Raw genomic sequence first — 18,276 nt, 5'->3', positions numbered from 1 at the left:
AACGTTTACGTAAAACATTTTTACTTGCTAGTTCACCACCAACAAAAAAATATTATATTAATTCACTGAAACCATGGCATTAAGGTTGTGTAATTTCTGACTCAAGAGAATATTATGTTGATTTGTTTCTACTTGTTGATGTAATGAACTAACCAGGAAACCAAAAATTTTAAACATGAATACTGATCAGTTTAGTTAGACCTGAACACCTAAAACAACTGTGATCAAGTCGTCAGTATTTCTCCAATTTTTTATTAAGCAATAAGGAGAACTAAATCCTTCTTCCGTCTCCCTTATCTTACCCTATTCTTTCAGATGTTGAGGTGGTTTACACAATAAAATTAAAGCTTATAATCAAACATGTTTTGCTGACAATTAAAATTTTAGAGTAAATTTAAAAGTACTGTACATAAGTTTTAGCAAGGAGGTTGTAATATTGACAATTATTGAATTGTTTATTTTTTTTACAATGAAGGGTAGTATATTCTCCATCATATATTCTTAAACTAATCAGTGGTGAAAGAAATATTCACAGAATTTACTAAAAGTACCAATAAAGCAAAGTTAAACTACTCTATTACTCCCCAATGCTGTTAAAGTAAAAGTTTGGTTGTTTATTTAACAGTTGGTGAACCAAGGGAACCCTGTGCAAAGGACTGTTGGGTGACGCTGCTTCCCCGGGGAACGTGAACCAAACATCCCCTCGCCTGAGAGGAGAGTTCAGTCGGGATTTATACAATGTGTAAAATATTTGAAATGGGTAATAATCTAAATATTATGTGCAGAGAGACCAACATGCAAAAAGCTAAATCTGAGAAAAAAAAACCTTTATAATTAAATGAAGTGGATGTCTTGACAAATAGCCATTAAATATTTAAGGATTGAAATGACAGGGAAAACACAATATTTAAAATGAACCACTTTCACTTTTAATGCATTTTAAAATGTTTATAAATTAAAGAAAACTATAACATTGACATTTGATCAGTGAACCTTCAGAATTCTGAACACATTTTTTTTTTGTTTCAATAACCTGATTGTTAAGGTTCCTGTTGTTAAACAACCTTTATCCAAATATTGCATTTGGATATTAGAACGTTCCTCCTTGTGCCCAAAACAGTGAGACTTGATTCACAGATGATGTTTAAGTAAAAAGAATTGAAAAGCTGTCTGAACCACAGACAGTTCGTTTTGGTGATTTTTATACAATAACATTGAATTAATTCAGAGTAGCTTTGAAGATATGAAACCTTCATGTAATGGAGTAAAAGAACTGACCTCAGATCCACATCAGATCTGACAGATGGTCCGAAATTTACAGAGTTTCAGTTAAGACATATATATATATATATATATACATACATACATACAACAAACAATAATGTGAGAACAGTTTACAACAATATGTACAATATAAAAGACAGAGAGCATCACTTAAACTGAATAAAATATTATAAATCAGAATGAGCTGTTTACACCTTCACGCACTTAAGTAGAGAAGTCAAAGCAGCTTTCAAAAGATATAAGATGGACTGAATGTTGATTTGCTTTCATTTCTACAGCTAGTTTCATTGTGGTAAATAAAACTCAACAGCTAAAAAGAGGTTGACAGGTCAAACCCGTTTAACTTCTGGTCTTTTAAAAAAAACAACAACAACACAAAAACAACTCTGAACAATCAAAGAAATTCCTGCCAAGCCTTTCGCTCCTCACAGGACACGAACGCTGACTGAGACCCCCCCCCCCCCCGGCTGGTCTCTTACTTATGGCTTATGGGGGAATTGTTGGGTTTCTCTGTATAATATTGTAAAGTCTTGCTGTAAGGACTTTAACGTGTTAAGTGCCATGAAATAACCTGTGTTGTGATTTGGCGCTATATAAATAAAGTTGAATTGAATTGAATTACATGGAACTGTGATCACGAGTGTCTCACACATTTATGAGGTCAGACAATTTCAACCTGACAACAAGTTAAGACCTGCTGGAATTTCCTGTGCTGTTGAGCTATCAGCAGCCCGCCAAGCCTCGTCGACGCACCAGCGCACAGCTGAACAGTTTTTGGAGAGCAGACGTGAAATGAGACGACTTTGAACCGGGGCTAAAGAGAGAAAGAGAGAGATGTCTGCTTTTAGATGAATTAGCTTTTAGAGCTAATGTGCAGAAGTTACACCGCAGCTTCTCGCGCAGAGATATAAACCAAATCCGAACAGCGTGTACTTACAGTGTTGAACTGGTGAGTCGGGTCTCCGTGTCTTTCAGGTCCTGAACTGAATCATCCCTCCTCGCCTTCTGCGCCTCGGCAATCTGGTCCCATATCTCTGTGTTGACCCACAGGGCCCCGGGTAAAGTCAGGCTAGTTCGGGTGCAGGTAATCCAGCGGCACAGGGGGCAGCTGACGGTGCAGATGACTCCCTCCAGCTTGGACATGGCCTCCAGACAAGGGGCGCAGAAGGTGTGTTTGCAGTAGAGGACCCGCGGGATCCGGTCGCTGTGCGAGTACTCGCAACAGCACACGATGCACTCCAGCTCTTCTGTCGGGTGCATCGTGATTTCAGGAACGCAGAGGCGTGGAGGATTCCTACAGAAGAGGCCTGCAACATGGAAACACATGTAGTTGAGTGAAAAAGGATGTGACCAAAAAAAAAAAAAAACTATTAGTGAGAAGTGAAGAAATAATCACCCTGATAGTAAATGCTCTTGAAATTTAAAAAAATATATTTTAAAAAAAACAACAACTTCAGAGAGCACATTGTAAAAATGATCTAGACGTCAGAGTCATTTAAGAATACTTACGAGCTTGAGGGACTGAGACTCATCAGTGTGTGAAGGACTGAGGCATGCGTGCTGTGACTGTAACCTTGGACTGGCTGCTTTTATAGCCCTTCCTGCAGCTGCAGTCAGATTACAACATTTCTAAGGAAGCCTTGCCATCAAGGTAATCGGTGTTCTGTGGAATGCCTTTCTTTCCGATGGTGGGTGGGTGCAAACTTCTGCAACCGGTTTGCAATGCTGACAAAGATTAAAGCTGCAGTTGGGAACCTCAAATGATATCAAATTACATTTTGTTGGGGAAGAAAATCAAACTTGGCTAAATTGCTAAATGTTGACATTTTAAAAGTAGCAGATAAAAAAAAGAAGGTTTTATTAAATGCCCTGCCAAGCAGGGTAATTTATTTGCATTTACTATGAAAACATACAATGTCACACAAGATTAACTGAAGCATGGAAATCTGGGCATTTGCTGCATTATCACACAAACGCACTCCCATCATCATCAGTCTTTTTTTTGAGATGGTGCCGAGAAAAGAAGAGCAACAGACCATTTCTTCTGTTGAAACATTAGATACACAGTAGAACCATCTTTACTAAATGCAATGCACAACAGCAAATTATCAGCAATTATGTGAGCCGGGCCGCTGCCCGTCCGTGTTTGACCGTCATGCCCTGCTAAGCAAACGCAACGCGTTTCCTTAGAACCACGACAGACAGGTCGACTGCTTCTATAAATAAAAAGAACAATAACACAAAGGAAAAAAAAAAAAAAAGAGGATCTAAAAGAAAACCGTGATATACAGAAACAAAATGTTGATTCTCTTCATGTGTGTCTTTATTGGGACCTCGATAGACTGGTGCTATACTGGTCAGCTAAGCCAATTTAAAAAGAAAAAAAGGACTGGTCTCTGTTCCCTCCCGTGCCGACGCTGCTTGGCTCATGGGTTGACTGGAGAGAACGTCTGGGCTCACATCAGACTCTGAGCTCGTATCTGCAGCTCTGTCACACTTTGAGTTTTGTGTTTATCCATTTATAAAGACAAATACAGATATCAACATCTTGTCCATACCGTTTTAATAAGACTACTTTGGTCTCCACTTGTTCGGTCCGTACTGCATGCTCAGATGTAAGCATCGGAAAATAGACCCTACCAATCAAAAACGGAACAACAGTATGGGGTCCAATTTGTGCCGTATTTTCTGTGCTGCTTTTCATCTTTGTGGACTCATTGTTTGGCTGTTGTACAGTCTCTTCTCATTTGATGTTTGTCACCGACTACTGAAAAGATTACAGGTCATAAATCACATCATAAATCTTTCTCCTGTTCCCTATTCCCCATCTGTAGGTGCCCATATATGAGCTTCAGATGTATTTTTGGCACATAATGAAACATCTACAAATATTGTCATGACAGTCTTTGAATGGAAATATGTTGCAAAAGAGCGGAGGCTGTTTGTGAAATCTATCATCTATCATGTATGACTAAGTTATTTTTCGTATTTGGATAAGGACATGTTTAAACAGCTGTCTGTTGCGTTTGCTTCTTGACCCAGATATCCATGTAAACTCACTGCAGAACACTGGACAGTGGATTTCTGCGGATCAAGAATTTCCACTTATGATCTGCAGTTTAGGCCCAGATGCCCTGAAGCTCTTCTATGGTGTGCATGTAAAACTAAACAAACTTGTCCAAATGAATATTCCCATGCACGACAACGATGACGAGCTAGACGAGCTAGACAAGTGGCTTTTGTTGCACTTCTGTTGAATTTGAAACCCTCGGAGCTGCAACAATTCAAAAGGTTGTTCCAGAAGAGTCTCTATGATCTCATGAACGACCCGGACACACTGATGAGGGAAATAACTGTTCCACAACCGATGCTCAGAGGCAAATCAACTTTGATAATTATGTACTAAATTGTTTAAAAAACAAGCTTTTAAGTGATGTAATGTTCATGGTATTGCAGATTAACAATAGCGCCCTCTATTTCTCCCCGATACAGCATATAAACGTGGTGACCGGCCTTCCAGCCGGTGCGACAAACTATGACCGGTTGCCATTTTACACACTCTTACACAACCCATGAGCCAAGTTTATTCCTACGATTGGTATAAACCACTGAAGCACAGAGTGGATTGCAACTGTTTTAATAAACCCCTCCAATCCCCCGGCCCTACTGCCACTCCCCCACCTCCTCCTTTCAGTCCCTCCTGGGTGGGTGGGCTTTGAGTTTCTGTTTTCCAAAGTCCAGGTGGTAGTGGTTGTGGTGGTGTTGGTGGTCGTGGAGGAGTTGAACCCAGGACCGAACATCCCTCCCCCACGTAGTGTGTTTGTTTAATACGGAGTCCACTAGCTGGCTCACCTGCAGGGGGAAGCGTCGCCCTACAACGCCGGCTCCTCTCACTCCTGGGCTATGCTCCTCAGCACGTACTTGACCGTGTAGGCGAACGCTGCGAAGCCTACAATCACAAACAGATTGGCTAGAGCCCCGCCGAGAAGTCCATGGTTGCGATTAGCCTGCTGCAGGCCAGGGGCGGGGTTGGCGCCCCCTGGTGGGACAGGACCTCCGTTGAGGGCCGGGAGTCCGTAGTGGGCGTGTTGAGGGTCACCATCAGGCACCACATCGGGTAAAGGGAGCGGCTGAGTACGGGCGCTTAACTCCTCCTGAGCCTTCTGTTTCTGCTTCATCTCCTGGTGGAGGAAAGGAAAGAGAAGGGAGAATATTAGGCCAAATAAGCTTCACCTACTTCCAAGCAGCAAGGTCCGTGAAGAAGGCCACGAGACAAAATTTCGATGTTCCCACAATAAAGCATTTATTAATGTTAAAATAGTTACTGGGGTTTTGATCTCTTCATGAGGCCAAGAAAAGGAAATAGGCTGGAAAAAGATCACCTGAGATACTTACATCAACTACATCAGGAAACAGCTCGCAGAACACTTTGTCTTTGAGGTTGAAGGACAGGCTTTGGGCTGACAGCTGTCTTTTCTGGAAAAAATAATAAAAGGCACATCAAATATTTCAGATGTTACATGTGGCTCGTGTCACTGTGCTGCATTTGTGGTCATCTGTCTTTACAAACCGTGTAGTCAGAAGTCTCAATGCTGCCGAGGGTGGGTCCTTTCTCCACCATGAAGCTGAGCAAACCTGTGAGTATCGTAGAAACGGACCACGCGGGGTTCCACGTATCCGGATGGAAGTCTGTGATGGACAAACATAACCTGGGGAGAAACAAAAAATGGTTACGATAAAGACCCGTATTATTTTCTTAAATCTCATTTTATTCAGCAACAACAAAAAATACATTCTTACCTTGTGTTACACTTAAATCTCCCGTTCGGTGTGATCATGTAAATACTTGGTGGTTTAAAAGGAAATTCCCGGGGAAATATGAGTTTTCCATGATAATAGCCACCTAAAAAAACATCACATATAACAAAGGCATCAGACTGTGGAGATAACACAGTAAATATGAGCCACTTCAGGACTCATTTATGATATTCACTTTACTTTCACTTCACAAAACATGCCTATTAACAGAGAAGCTACTTGGATCATAAATGTGAGTTAACTGTCAGATGGTTTTACCTTCATATGGTGTTTTCTCAGGACCTCTGACTACATAGTGCCTAGACACAAAAAAGGTTCTTGTTAGTGACTTTACCAGAAGAGCGAGACAGAGGATCGTGCATGAAGTGCAATTAAAGTGTAATAAAGGCCAAAAAGATTAAACTAGTAACTGACAAACTGAGTAAAGTCTGAGAGGGAAAACACTGGTCTGAGCTCATGTTATGTCCAGAGAAATGTTTGAAACCAAACTGAATGACAAGGGAAAACCTACACTGGGTGAAAAAAAATAACGCGTCCTATAAGATAACTTTGTTAAAAAAAAAAGTAAACCGGAACACAAACTTTTCTAGTTTGTGTAAAGAAAACATAAAAATTTATGTCGGTGTAATCAAAGCATAGCTTGTATTTGCTTGTGTGGACACAACACACACCTTGTTTGACAAAAATCACAAAGGTGAAACCATGAAGGAATACATCATGGTAGTAACACATTAACTGCTTTGATGAGTCAACATGCACTATTTGAGGTAATGTCATATCCTCTACAAATACATAAAAAAAACACCTTCTCAGAAGACACCGAGAAGGTTTACTGTGGATATTCTGCAAATCATGGTCAGTAATTTACATGTGGACTGGAAACCTGACCGTATAAAATGTAAAGTGTGCCCATGAGAGAGAGCATTAAAAAAAAAAAAAAAAAAAAAAAAAAAAAAAGCAGAAACAAATTTACAGTTTTGTTTTTGTAAAAATTTAACCCGTTTTTAAGCATTCAAAATATATAGATGGTGTCATTATACAGAATATTCACAGCTTTTAATCTCTGCTAACGACACACAATAGTCGAGGTAGAGCCCTGAAATACAGGATATTTCCTCAATTATGGTTTCTTACCATTCTAGGATGTTGGAGGGAAGAGGTTCTGCACAGATGTAAGGCACAGGGTCTTTCTTTATCCTGAGGTAATCCTGTTTAAGTCGCTGAGTGGCTGTAGTTGGAGCTCTCTTATTCCCGTTGTTGTTCATCTGAGATTGAGAGGACATGCAAAGAGGAGATATAGAAATTGACCATAAAATGTATTACTCTGGTTTACTATCAGGATATATTTCCTCACAATACTACGTCAAAGCCTGTCCTTCCTTTTCTTTTTCATGTCAACTTGTACATGAAGTCAGTTTATAGATTTGACTGATGGCACAGTGTTCATGATGAGGTGCGTTTTAAACATACTCAGACTATGAACTCCACTTCTTCTGAAAGTACACGTTAAAACTTGAAAATGCAAGAATAAATTCGGCATATAATTGTTTTGCTTTTTATTTTAGACATAATTTCCTCTCCAGTTAAAAGGATATGTTGTATGTACGTTGGCATTAGTGCTGGCCATTGTTAAGGACAGCATATTGTGCAAGTATCACACTGGCTGGTGGAAAGCTATAATTGTGAAATTGCTTTTCCAGCAAAACATACCTGCAGCTTTCAAAAGCACGGATTTGAAAACCTTGCCAGCAAAGCGTTCTGTCACCTGACTCTAACAAAGAGTGACAGCTTGGCAGAGATTGGAATTCATACAAGGAAAAACTATTTATGACTGGTAATTAGGATAATCTAACGCAAGCGTGTAAATCACGTTGATATTCCACGTAAACATGAAACAGTTTCATTCTGAAAAATGATTCCTGTAAGAACACAGTTTATTGAAAAGCATGACTGCCCTATCATTCACTTTTACCTCATCAATGAATTGCTTAGTTTGCTTTTGTTAAAAAAGCAAACTAAGCAATAAATCACAGACAAAAAGTTTGAAAACCAATAAAAGTAAGACTGATAAAAAAAATTTTTTTAAAAAGAACAGCAAAATCTCAAGCATTTGCTGGTTACACCTTCTTAAATCTGTCTTTAAACAAATATCACTTATTAGGTTTTGTGTTGATCAATTAATCTTTCCGGGGTTTTCCCCAGATGTGTGCAACACTTAGGCACATATTTTGCCGTATACAAGTACAATTTTCCAAAACTTTGGAAAGGCTATTGCAAACAGCAACAGCCCAAAAGCCCAGTGGGGAATAAATACAACCATTAGATACTCATTAAGTCATTTAATTAGTTCTGATGCTCTCCACAATGATTCACTTTAGGTGCCACACCTAAAGCCACACAAACAAGTTGTTACAGTTGGTGGTACAAACTGGTAGTGGTAGATCTAACCTGGCTACAGGTGGATGATTTAAAGTACAGCAATGCATCAAGTAATGAGCTCACCCTCTTATTTATTTTTGAACTTCTGGGTAAAGTTGTCAATTTAATGCTGCAAAGTAGTTTTTTTTTTTTAACAATATCTCTTATTAAGCACAAAAGCTTGTTATCTTGCATATCATTTTATTTTTCTATCGACCTTCTCACGTTCTTTCTTTATGTGGTCCTGAATCTATTTCACACTATCTGAAGCCTTTTGATTGTGTTGCATGGTAATATGTTACCTGGCTCATCAACATTTTAAACAGAGTGCAAGTACCAAGTGTTAACACGACACCAGGTGATGTGTTGGTGTTTGAGGACCCGGATACGTATGCGTGTTACGTGACGCAGGTTTTAGTGTAATTTCAGCTGTCTTTCCGTCCGTCAGCCAATTGAACTAAAAATGAGGAAATTGCCCGTTTGACCACTTCCCTCCTGTCACGTGACCGACAGCTGGCATGTGTTGAACTGCTGCACTGTTGAAAACACACCAGTAACACTTCCTGATAAATAGGAAACGACTTAACGCAATTCAGGCAGCTGAGGCTAATCCGCTGCTAGACGCGGCAGGCTAATGTTAAATCTCTGGCTAACTGAACACGTCGAGTTAGTCAGCTCCATATCCAAACCCCGATTGTAATTAAGCATTCCAGACCAACTTCAAACTGCAGACTGACTTCACAGGAGCCTTTTTAAAACCATAGTATCGCTTCAATCTGTTAAAGCCAGCAGTTACAGCCGAGTCGCAAGTCCTGTCTGTGCCCACAGAGTTAGCTAGCGGCTAACGTCAGCTGACGTAGGCCGTTGCTAATTGTGTTTAGCGTTAGCATGGGCTAACGCGAGCGGTTGTGTTCCTACCGAGAGCCGAGCCCCCACATCTCTCACATTCACGGACTAGAGAGCGAGTAGAACAGACGTACCTCTCCAGAGACCCCAGTGAAACTAGGTGTTCGTGGCTGGACACGAAATAGGGTTGTTGTATTTGTTGTCAAACCCCAAACCGATAAGACGATGACACCAACGTAGCTTTAGCCTTCGCCAGCGGGAGGAAAAATCGCGCTTCCGGTTTTCTTCTTCATGTGTGTTATAGCGGCTGAAAAACCGCGCAGGTAGCGATTTACTGCCACCAGTTTGACCCGGAATTTGATGCCTAATTATAATTACTTAGAACGCCCAATAATATCTAACAAACACGTTTAACCTGGGACACTTACTTTATAATCGTTATACAGCTATATACTTACGTTTGTAGTCAATTAATCACACATTACGAAGTCGTCTGTGAGAACCTTGCTTCTCTTTATGCTCGCACGGAGGTCATCTTGGTGCTTTATGCTTCTGCATTAAGTTTGTTTTTGCTGCTGTGTTTGTTCGCCAAAGTTTGAAAAAAAACACTGATTGAAATGCACAAAAACATTCCACAAGGTAGTAGATTTCATGCTATTTGTTTTATTTCTGCCACAAGCTGCAAAATAGGTTGAACATCATTTCATCAGGAATTTGAACTTGACAAAATAAAATTATGAAGAAACACTTAAAACTGATTCCAAACACTGAGTTTACTTTACTCATCACAGAGAGTACAATTCAGCCTGTAGAAACATTTGCACAATGTTTTCTGTCGCTCTGCAGGAAGCTTGTCTGTGCCTAAAAAACAACCCTGATTGTAACATCAAAGATATTTTTGACTTGGCCTAGGAGATCACACATTTAATGGAGCATGGAGTTATGGCAAATGTGGGATCCACTGCTTTGGAAACTTGAGCCAATGTTGAGAGGAAAAGACTCAATTTAGAAGATTCTTTTTAAATGTCTTTTTAAGGTTATTGTATGTCTGCAGATCTGACATGTTATTATAACTCTGCTGTTAATCTGCACCATTACCAAAACTGGTTTGGTCAGATGGAATAACACCAGAACAATGGAACAGTTTGAATGACATCAACATGCCTGTCTTGCCCCAGACCAAGAGAAATTGAGAACAATTACAATCTTATACAACAGTTTCACTCGCGCCTGCTGGGTTTTCACCTTTTGCCCTGCATCAAAATGTCTTTTTTAATCGCACGCCTCACTTTTGATTCCAAAGTGACCCGGTCAGTTGAGATGGAAGTCAGCTGTGGTCACTGTGGCTTCTGGCTGCGGCTGAACTGTATGCTCCTTCTCCTCAACTTCTCGGGCTGGAAAGACGCGAGGAGAGAAAACTGGCGAAAGACATCAGCACAGGAGATGTCACCTGCAACAATGGACACTGAAGTCAAGGGGTTTGTCTCACCGCACGGCACCATGGAGACCGAATTGCTGCTTGAGCTTTTTTAAAGTGCGATTCAGGAAGAAATATTCAGGAAGAAAAAGCTGATCAACAAGCTGCTTTATGAACCCATGAAAGAGCAAAACCCCCAAAGCATTCCCTCATGGAGTAAAGCTTCCAGCTTAGTGGTACAAGTACACACAAGTTTACATTTTGTAGCCTCTTAAATGTGAGTCTGAGATTATTTGTAGCAAAACTTGCAGGGAAGTAGTGGTGGACGCCCTGCCTTCCCTTCTTATATCATTGAAGAGGTCCAACTCATCCAATCACATTTAATTCATGTGTGTGAATGCTGCACTACAGCTGTCTTAGCACAACCTTTATGGGGACGCTGTCCCTGTGCAGAAGGTTTACTCTCAAATGCCTCATTTATCAAAAAGAGATCGAAAGGATTCAGTACAGTAACACACCTCTGAGTATTTTCCCCAGAAAGTTTGTTCAACAAAAGCCAAGACACCCTAAAGATCCCCCACAACCACCAAAGCAGAGAGAATCACAGTAGCACACTAAAGTCGGCTAGTATGACGGCCCAGGATACTGCACTCACTCTATCCCGAACCTCCTTGGGTTTAACTCTCCTGCTGCCCATGGCAACCCCTGTGATGACAGAAGCAATGATATGTCAGTCAGTGTTTATTTCCTCAAGTGGACATGTGTAGTTTGCCTTTAGTATACGTTTAGGAATTAGACTTCTTTTTTTTTTTCCCATGACAATGCTAGTGAGATCACATGAATGTTTTACACGCTGGAGACACTGAATTATTCAAGGGACAGTGTTGCTGCTGGAAGCGAGAAGCGGAAGCACTATTTAATACCCGTAAGACCCGAAACACTGAAGTCATCTTTAAATAGTGTGCTGGCAGTCTGGAGGTGTGTGTGTGTGTGAGTGTGTACACTTCAGTTCTATTTATCAACATGAAAGTAACCATTTTAATGCTTTGAATAAGCCAAGTCCGACCCAAAAGTTTGTCACCAAAAGACACACCAGAGCAGATTGTAAATATGTACATTCTCCCAACATTTAGGGTTGTTTAAATATAGCTTGATACATATGAAGTAAATCTTTTACAATTTTATTAATTATTGATTTACGGCTACTTTTCCCGTAAACTGCGATGTTGGGAGGATGTTACACAGAAGAGACAAGACAGGGAACAGTAATGAGAGCAACAAGCAGGAAGCAGGGTTAGTTCATCAAGAGTTTCTCAGTTTTATTGTATGCATTTTTTTTTTCCCCCTTAGTGCTTCTAAAGACGAGGAAGAAAGTATTCCAAAGATATCCAAATGTCAGTAAACAGAAGAATGCCTCCAAGTAGTTCAGAATTGTGTTACAATTCTGCCTGACAGGTTTGTTTTCTTAGAAGAGAAAAAAACAAAAACAAACATAAAACAGGTCAGATGTTCAGGGTCCGTGATTGAATGCTGAGAGGCAGGAAGTTGGCATTGAGTTCAAATACACAAGTGTACTATTTACAGCATGTCGTGCTTCGAAAAGCACCTTTAACCACTCTTACATCAATACACACAATGGACACAACATTTAGCACTACCGCGAGGGCAATGGCCCTTAACAGTTTGGTCACAGTTGCTTCACATCACCTCTTAGATTGATTCTACTTGCAGCACATTGAACTATTGCAGAATCTCACCTGCCATATCAAAATCTATCAGGTAAGTCACATCTCTGTAACCTCTTCTGAACATGTGAGGTCCACCAACAGTGTTTCTACCACTCGGTCACTTCAGAAAGGATGGTAAACCTATGCTGTATCTACTCCGAACAGTTAAAAAAAAAAAAAAAAAAAAAAAAAAAGTGATGTTATACAACAGTGTCAGACACTTTCCCTTTAAAAAAAAAAAAAAAAAAAAAAAAGAGTCTTTGGCAGAGGAAAATAAATTCACAACATTTAAAAAAAAAAAAACATTCAAATTACTATCGACAGAAATGAAGAAGTCACCACAGATCTGGCCTGTGGATGGAAGAATGGCACAGAGGTGCAAAAAAAGGAAGAAACATCTGACACCAGAGGGGTCATGGTGGGACATGCTTATTCCACAGGACTGCACTGCACAAAGTGATCAAACCATAGAAGAATATTTCATCATGCTCAGAATGCAAACAATGTTGAACTTCTGAAAAAATTATTCCGGCAAAACATACAGAGAATACCGTTAGCACTGACCGGTGAGGTGAGCCAGATACACAAGTCTGTTGACCACACGAGTGTTAGAAAGAAATGTGCTCCATGATCTCACCATACATACTGTAATATGGATGAGTATTTACAGGAAACTGGAGGTATGTTTATATATTCATGAGTCCCCTGTCTTCTGTAAATGGCAGTGAACAGAAGATTAATGATGTAAATCCAGCTTCATCCAGTCCCTCACTGCTCTGATCTTTGCAAGTTCTCAAAAAATGAAACACTGCAGTTTCATTTATTTACTGTAACTAAAAAAAAGATCCAGGGATAAACTTGCAAAATCCAACAAAAAGTGGGGAGTTTGACAGCCAATATTTGTACTCGTAGCAACCTAAGGCCATTCCAAAGCGAAAACGAAAGCTTAATGTCTTTTATGAGTGATACGACAATATGCCATCTCAAGACCTCCGTCATAAATTCCAAGTAATGCTTTCAGATTAAAATGACAATCATTAAAAGAAATGCAGATTAAAAACTGCATCCAAAAATGCATTGCACTGGTCCTCTGGGGAGATACACATAAATAAAAAGACAGAATTAAAATAGAAAGACTTGAGTGGACGAGAACAATGTAAAAACTAACTGAAAAAAACAAAAACAAAATGATAATACTCTATGTGGGAAAAGTGCACAGTTTCTTTTTTTTTTTCCTTTACGTAATGTTTCATATCATATTATTTAACTCTCTCTCAGTATTCTTCGACACATGCACGCATCTACTCCCCTGTTCACTCACTCACTCATCACGTCACAAAGTATCTTACAAAGCAGGCCAGGGTGTCCTCCCCACAAGCCCTTCAGTATTTTTTGTCACAGTTTTACACAAAATTTCCTTTCCTGACACCTCTATATATGCAAAGTAAACTACCCTGCCCACCTCGACTGCAGCTTGTCAGTTACTCTTTTTCTTTTAATAATGGAACAAATACCATGTTTTTTTTTCACCTCATGCCACAGTACACAGTTTCTACACTTCTAAATATGTATATTTACATCTCTGGTCAAGAAGAGACGGGTAAGTTGAATGTCACACAGATGGTCTCGGATAGATATAATTTTGTAGCGGGTTATGCAGTGAGATTGTTAAGAGGTAAGAGCTGTCAGGCAACAAAAAGCCCACACCCTCTCACAGGAGGTTACACCATGTTATGATAAGTTAGAGGTTAACCCTGTTAGCAAAACACCAAAAAAGCAGATGTCATTTTACTGTGTTGTGTAGCCAGCGATAGCATGGGTGGTGCCAAGCAATGGCAAGCATAAACATAGTGGTGATGCGGAAAAATGGAGGTGGTGACTGTATGGTCAGTAGAGTTAGAAAGATCCATCAGGGGTCTCCACACGCCAAAATGCAGTTGCTCTCGCCCCAGATGCCCTGTTTACAAGAAGTTGCCTGTAAGCCGAGATCTACGAAAGTAACAGACTCGAGATCAGTGTCTAGGGGCAACTTCTACATGATTATGTGAGGCTCTCAGTCAGGAGGAAGAGATATATTGATAGCGTGAGCATGAGCTATGCTCACAGGTACAGAAGTGACCACTAGCATTCCTCTATGGTGAGGCAGATGAATTCCTGGATGCACTTCCTATACTGCTGCTCAGTGGGGCTGCTGCTGTGGTATTGACCTGGTTGACCCAAAGGAGCTTCGGCCTCTCGCATCTCCTCATTCATCCGGGCAAGACGCAACCTGGAGGAGGGAGGTGAGAAGGGGAGAGGCAAGGAAGAGAAGAGACATATGAAAAAAAAATGTTAATAATTAAAGAACAAAGGGCAGATAAGAAAAGATAAAACACAAAGGGTGTGAAAGGATTGATATGGTCAGGTGGGAGGAGAGAATGGAAATGTTGTGAGGTTATAAGGAAGGGAAAGAGGAGGATGGGAAGAGGGAGGAAGGAGGGAAAACAGAGAGTAAGGGCAAAATTACGTCAACACCAATGAGGGATACCAAAATTTTCTTTTTTAAATCCAAACAGAGATATTTTAGTATACAAGTTCAACTTCTGAGGTTTTTCTAGAGCTGCAGGTCTTCATTAGCAGATGGCGTTTGGTCAGTCATCATGAAGAGTTTATCGAAAACTCCATCTGGTGATTTGTCACCGGTGATTCAACCATCAGTTGTCAAACTTGAATGTTTTATGATGATGTTAACACAGAAGAATTTGAACGCCTTACAGGGTGACAATGTCCGCGTTAGCAGCCTGGACAGCGATACTCAGAGGGTCATGACCCTGCTCATCCACCTCCGTCTGCGATGCTCCTCTCTTCAGGAACAGACACACCTGACTGTAACAAACCAGGACGTAGAGACGGAACAGAAAGAGCTTAAAATATCACAGCACACCAAAACAAGAAATATGTATTATATTTGGGGGGAAAGCATGTGATAAATAGCAGAATGATCAGAAAAGGTTTTAAAAACTGATCGATTTAAGGTGATTTAAATGCCATTCTTACTTCATGCTTTAGTCTCCAGTTACAGATAGGATTTAATCACCTGTCAAGCCGTTCCAGAGGCTTTAAAAATAACTATTCATGATATGGTGGTTGTTTCACGAGAGTAATGACAGTCACCACATAATAAGATCCATTTATAAGCCAAAGAAGATCAAAGATGGGCACACCTGAGACATTTCTTCATACAATCCAAAACAAACATTTGGAACAGGAAGTGTTTTTCTTCATAGCTGAGTGGAGTTACTCATTTAAACGTGTTCACACATGTAATTTCTGCATTTATTGTCATCACGCAAAGGCTAGATCATGAACTGGATACTGAGACCGTGTTGCCAGACAGCTCATAACCTTTCTTACCCAGTGTGCCCCAGGTAGGTAGCGTGGTGCAGCGGGCCCCTGCCTCTCATGTCCCTCTGGTTCACGTCGGCCCCATTCTGTAGCAAGAACTCACAAGCTATCAAAGATCCCTGAACAGAGACAGACACACAGAGAGAGGGAGAGAGTTGATTTATTTCCTTTCTTTTCTATGAGGGTTCTAATTATTGGTTGTTTAACATACTGAAGGCAGGTTCTTAAGACTCTGTTTTGGTTTATCATCTAACAGCTTTGTTTTACCCACCTCAGGTGGAAGGAGGGTCATGCAGTTTATAAAAGCACGTTGTGGAGATTCTTCCTTGTTTTAACTTGTTCATAGGTTTCAGTGTTCATGATTCATTACACAGTGTGTTTAAGTTTTAACCCAAACACTCTCCATAATGATTAAATATCAATAAAGTCAAATAAATGAAAGAATAATATTGGTTTACACCCGCTTCACGTCATGTAAATCAAACTAATTTAACAGGCTGCACAAAGTCCCTCACCCCGATCACAGCTTGAATGAGTGGTGTTTTTCCCTCCTCCTCACTGGCAGCGTGCACGTCAGCTCCGTGTGCCAGCGCCTCGGCCATGAGCGGCAGGTTGTGGAGACGGGAGGATCGGTGGAGGAGCGCTCCAGGGTGGAGCTCCCGCGGGTCTTCGGGGTCAGAGGACACTTCCTGTTCGATCTCCACCTCGCCACTGGAGGACTCCTCCGACTCTTCCTCTGTGGGGGAGCAATTTGACGATGATGTAAATTAAATATTTTAGACCTTTAAAACTCTCTGAAGGAGAATAGTAGAATTATACCAGTGTTCTTCATGATAATATTTTAGACTGCTTATCTCCTTTACATGAATAATGTTACACGGTGACAGTTTTATTTAAACTTATTTTCAGTGAAACAGGATTTAGTCTCCATTGTAACTCGTGTTGACACCAGCAGTCTCTAGCGATATGTACCTTCCTCTGTTACACTGTCCACCACCGAGCCAAACACCAGGATGTCTGTGCTGCCGTCAGTACTTCCTCCCAAGCCGCTGTCGCTGCTGAGACCTGCAGGGCCAAGCATCGCCAAGCCATGGACACGTTAATCATTACACAGCGCAGACTGCACAAGTCAAACACGTGCCACCATCAGTGGTAGGATTGCACACTTAATCAGAAAACATATAAGAAATTAAAATACGAGCTTCAATTTTTGTCCCAGTAAAGAAGTCTTACCTAAATCTTTCTTAATGTCTGCAGTAGTACTGCAGGTGCATTGTACTTGTATGAACTTGTTGTGTGGTGGACTTACTGCGAGGACCAGAGCCAGTGTCGAAATAGGAGAACAGTGAGTCGAGCTCATCTGGACAGAACAGAGAGTCCCGGCGAAACTTCGCTGCCGCTGCTGCAGAAGGACAAAAGACCAGAACAGGATTTCAGTGCGGGCTTCAGATTCTGAGTCTATTAGTACAACCTCTTTATTATGACTCCAGGGAATCTAGATGTCTGCACTCACCTGCTGAGAGGTTTGCAGGTGAGGCGCTGCCGGGCTCGTAGCGGTGGTATTTCCTGCGGGCTTTGTTGGGGGCCCGAACGGAGCTGTTGTGTCGCTGGCACTTCTTCACTGTCCAGGGGCGGGACTTCCTCTCACCTTCCACCAACACCTCACTCCCACTCATCTTCTTCAGGAAGCGTTTCTCCACATATTTAGACTTGATCCAGGCCTCTTTCTCCTGTCTGGAGGGGGATGATCATTGGAGACGTGATTTAATCGGACACATAATTAAGGGAATCCCCAAGTTACTGTATAGTCTTTAGTTATTCAATTGAATAGAAGAGGATTTTATTCCATCTGCTGCATTAAGTCTGACCTTGAACTGTTGGGTCCTGGTTTTTTTGCTCCTCGTTCCTCACAGGCTCCCTCATAAATCTGGTTGATCACAGTGTTGCCTAATTCACACATCAGCTAAATTTAAGAGAAGAAGAAAAGGGAACAAAGATGAGAGAGATAATACAAAAGGAGAACATATTCAAATACAGTAATACAAATTGTATTAGCAATAATAAATGTAAAAAGCATGGCACAGACAAGATAAACTGCAGGCAAATGTGTTTGGGAGACTCACCTTAAGTAATTCTGGCTCCCATGAGTCTAACGTCAGTGAGCGCACTTTGGAGCAATGGACGCCTAAACTCCTGAAAGAAGAAACAAGAGGAAAAATAGAGAGATTATGTAAAGCAAGTGAAGTGCAAGAAGAGTTTAGCACCGGTTTTTTTTTAACCATTGCTACCTTCATCAAAACTGCCTGGGGGGCAGATATCAGGAGCTACTGGCAAACTTCCCTCCACTCTTCAGAGATAAAAACAGCTCGGTCTTTTAACTTT

At 40.8% G+C, this 18,276-nt stretch overlaps 3 protein-coding genes across 4 annotated transcripts in view; all 3 read right to left on the bottom strand.

Annotated features, from left to right (window-relative positions):
• Window positions 1-906: 906 nt before the first annotated feature.
• LOC138203049 (E3 ubiquitin-protein ligase RNF186-like) lies at window positions 907-3,073 on the bottom strand. 2 transcript variants are annotated; one of them, XM_069157604.1, is made up of 3 exons: window positions 2,794-3,073; window positions 2,222-2,591; window positions 907-2,098 (listed from the first exon to the last, which is right to left on the bottom strand). In XM_069157604.1, exons 2-3 carry the CDS (start codon window positions 2,542-2,544, stop codon window positions 2,008-2,010), a joined length of 414 nt encoding a protein of 137 aa, XP_069013705.1. In that variant the 5' UTR covers window positions 2,545-2,591; window positions 2,794-3,073; the 3' UTR covers window positions 907-2,007. The 2 variants fall into 2 exon arrangements, with proteins under 2 accessions (XP_069013705.1, XP_069013697.1); XM_069157596.1 differs by having other exon boundaries at window positions 2,222-3,073.
• A 66-nt stretch (window positions 3,074-3,139) lies between these two features.
• On the bottom strand, window positions 3,140-9,643 carry ube2j2 (ubiquitin-conjugating enzyme E2, J2 (UBC6 homolog, yeast)). Its single transcript, XM_069157582.1, has 7 exons — window positions 9,501-9,643; window positions 7,237-7,367; window positions 6,361-6,401; window positions 6,085-6,187; window positions 5,855-5,993; window positions 5,680-5,760; window positions 3,140-5,465 (listed from the first exon to the last, which is right to left on the bottom strand). Exons 2-7 carry the CDS (start codon window positions 7,365-7,367, stop codon window positions 5,175-5,177), a joined length of 786 nt encoding a protein of 261 aa, XP_069013683.1. The 5' UTR covers window positions 9,501-9,643; the 3' UTR covers window positions 3,140-5,174.
• Window positions 9,644-12,077: 2,434 nt separating this feature from the next.
• Window positions 12,078-18,276, bottom strand: part of LOC138203044 (arf-GAP with coiled-coil, ANK repeat and PH domain-containing protein 3-like) — a 51,035-nt gene continuing 44,836 nt past the window's right edge. The window contains exons 16-24 of the mRNA XM_069157566.1: window positions 18,018-18,087; window positions 17,763-17,857; window positions 17,408-17,628; window positions 17,204-17,296; window positions 16,867-16,959; window positions 16,410-16,630; window positions 15,904-16,013; window positions 15,265-15,375; window positions 12,078-14,779 (exon numbers count right to left, since the gene is read on the bottom strand). Coding sequence (XP_069013667.1) covers window positions 14,632-14,779; window positions 15,265-15,375; window positions 15,904-16,013; window positions 16,410-16,630; window positions 16,867-16,959; window positions 17,204-17,296; window positions 17,408-17,628; window positions 17,763-17,857; window positions 18,018-18,087 — 1,162 coding nt within the window. The 3' untranslated portion in view covers window positions 12,078-14,631. The remainder of the gene's footprint in view (window positions 14,780-15,264; window positions 15,376-15,903; window positions 16,014-16,409; window positions 16,631-16,866; window positions 16,960-17,203; window positions 17,297-17,407; window positions 17,629-17,762; window positions 17,858-18,017; window positions 18,088-18,276) is intronic.

The sequence above is a fragment of the Embiotoca jacksoni genome, unplaced genomic scaffold (assembly GCF_022577435.1).
Source record: "Embiotoca jacksoni isolate LCO1_2020_lvr unplaced genomic scaffold, fEmbJac1.0.p SCAF_1, whole genome shotgun sequence".
Classification (NCBI taxonomy): Eukaryota; Metazoa; Chordata; class Actinopteri; family Embiotocidae; genus Embiotoca; species Embiotoca jacksoni.
This window is presented reverse-complemented; position numbering and strand designations above follow the sequence as displayed.

What these genes read in the sequence shown, in the direction of transcription:
- LOC138203049 (XM_069157596.1), bottom strand. Translation starts at nt 2,610, where the DNA reads ATGTGTTTCCATGTTGCAGGCCTCTTCTGTAGGAATCCTCCACGCCTC. An exon ending in CGACTCACCAGTTCAACACT is followed by an intron (nt 2,099 to 2,221) that starts GTAAGTACACGC and finishes TTCTCTCTTTAG; the next exon opens with CCCCGGTTCAAAGTCGTCTC.
- ube2j2 (XM_069157582.1), bottom strand. Translation starts at nt 7,367, where the DNA reads ATGAACAACAACGGGAATAAGAGAGCTCCAACTACAGCCACTCAGCGA. An exon ending in TGAGAAAACACCATATGAAG is followed by an intron (nt 6,188 to 6,360) that starts GTAAAACCATCT and finishes ATGTTTTTTTAG; the next exon opens with GTGGCTATTATCATGGAAAA. An exon ending in TGTTTCCTGATGTAGTTGAT is followed by an intron (nt 5,466 to 5,679) that starts GTAAGTATCTCA and finishes TTCCTCCACCAG; the next exon opens with GAGATGAAGCAGAAACAGAA.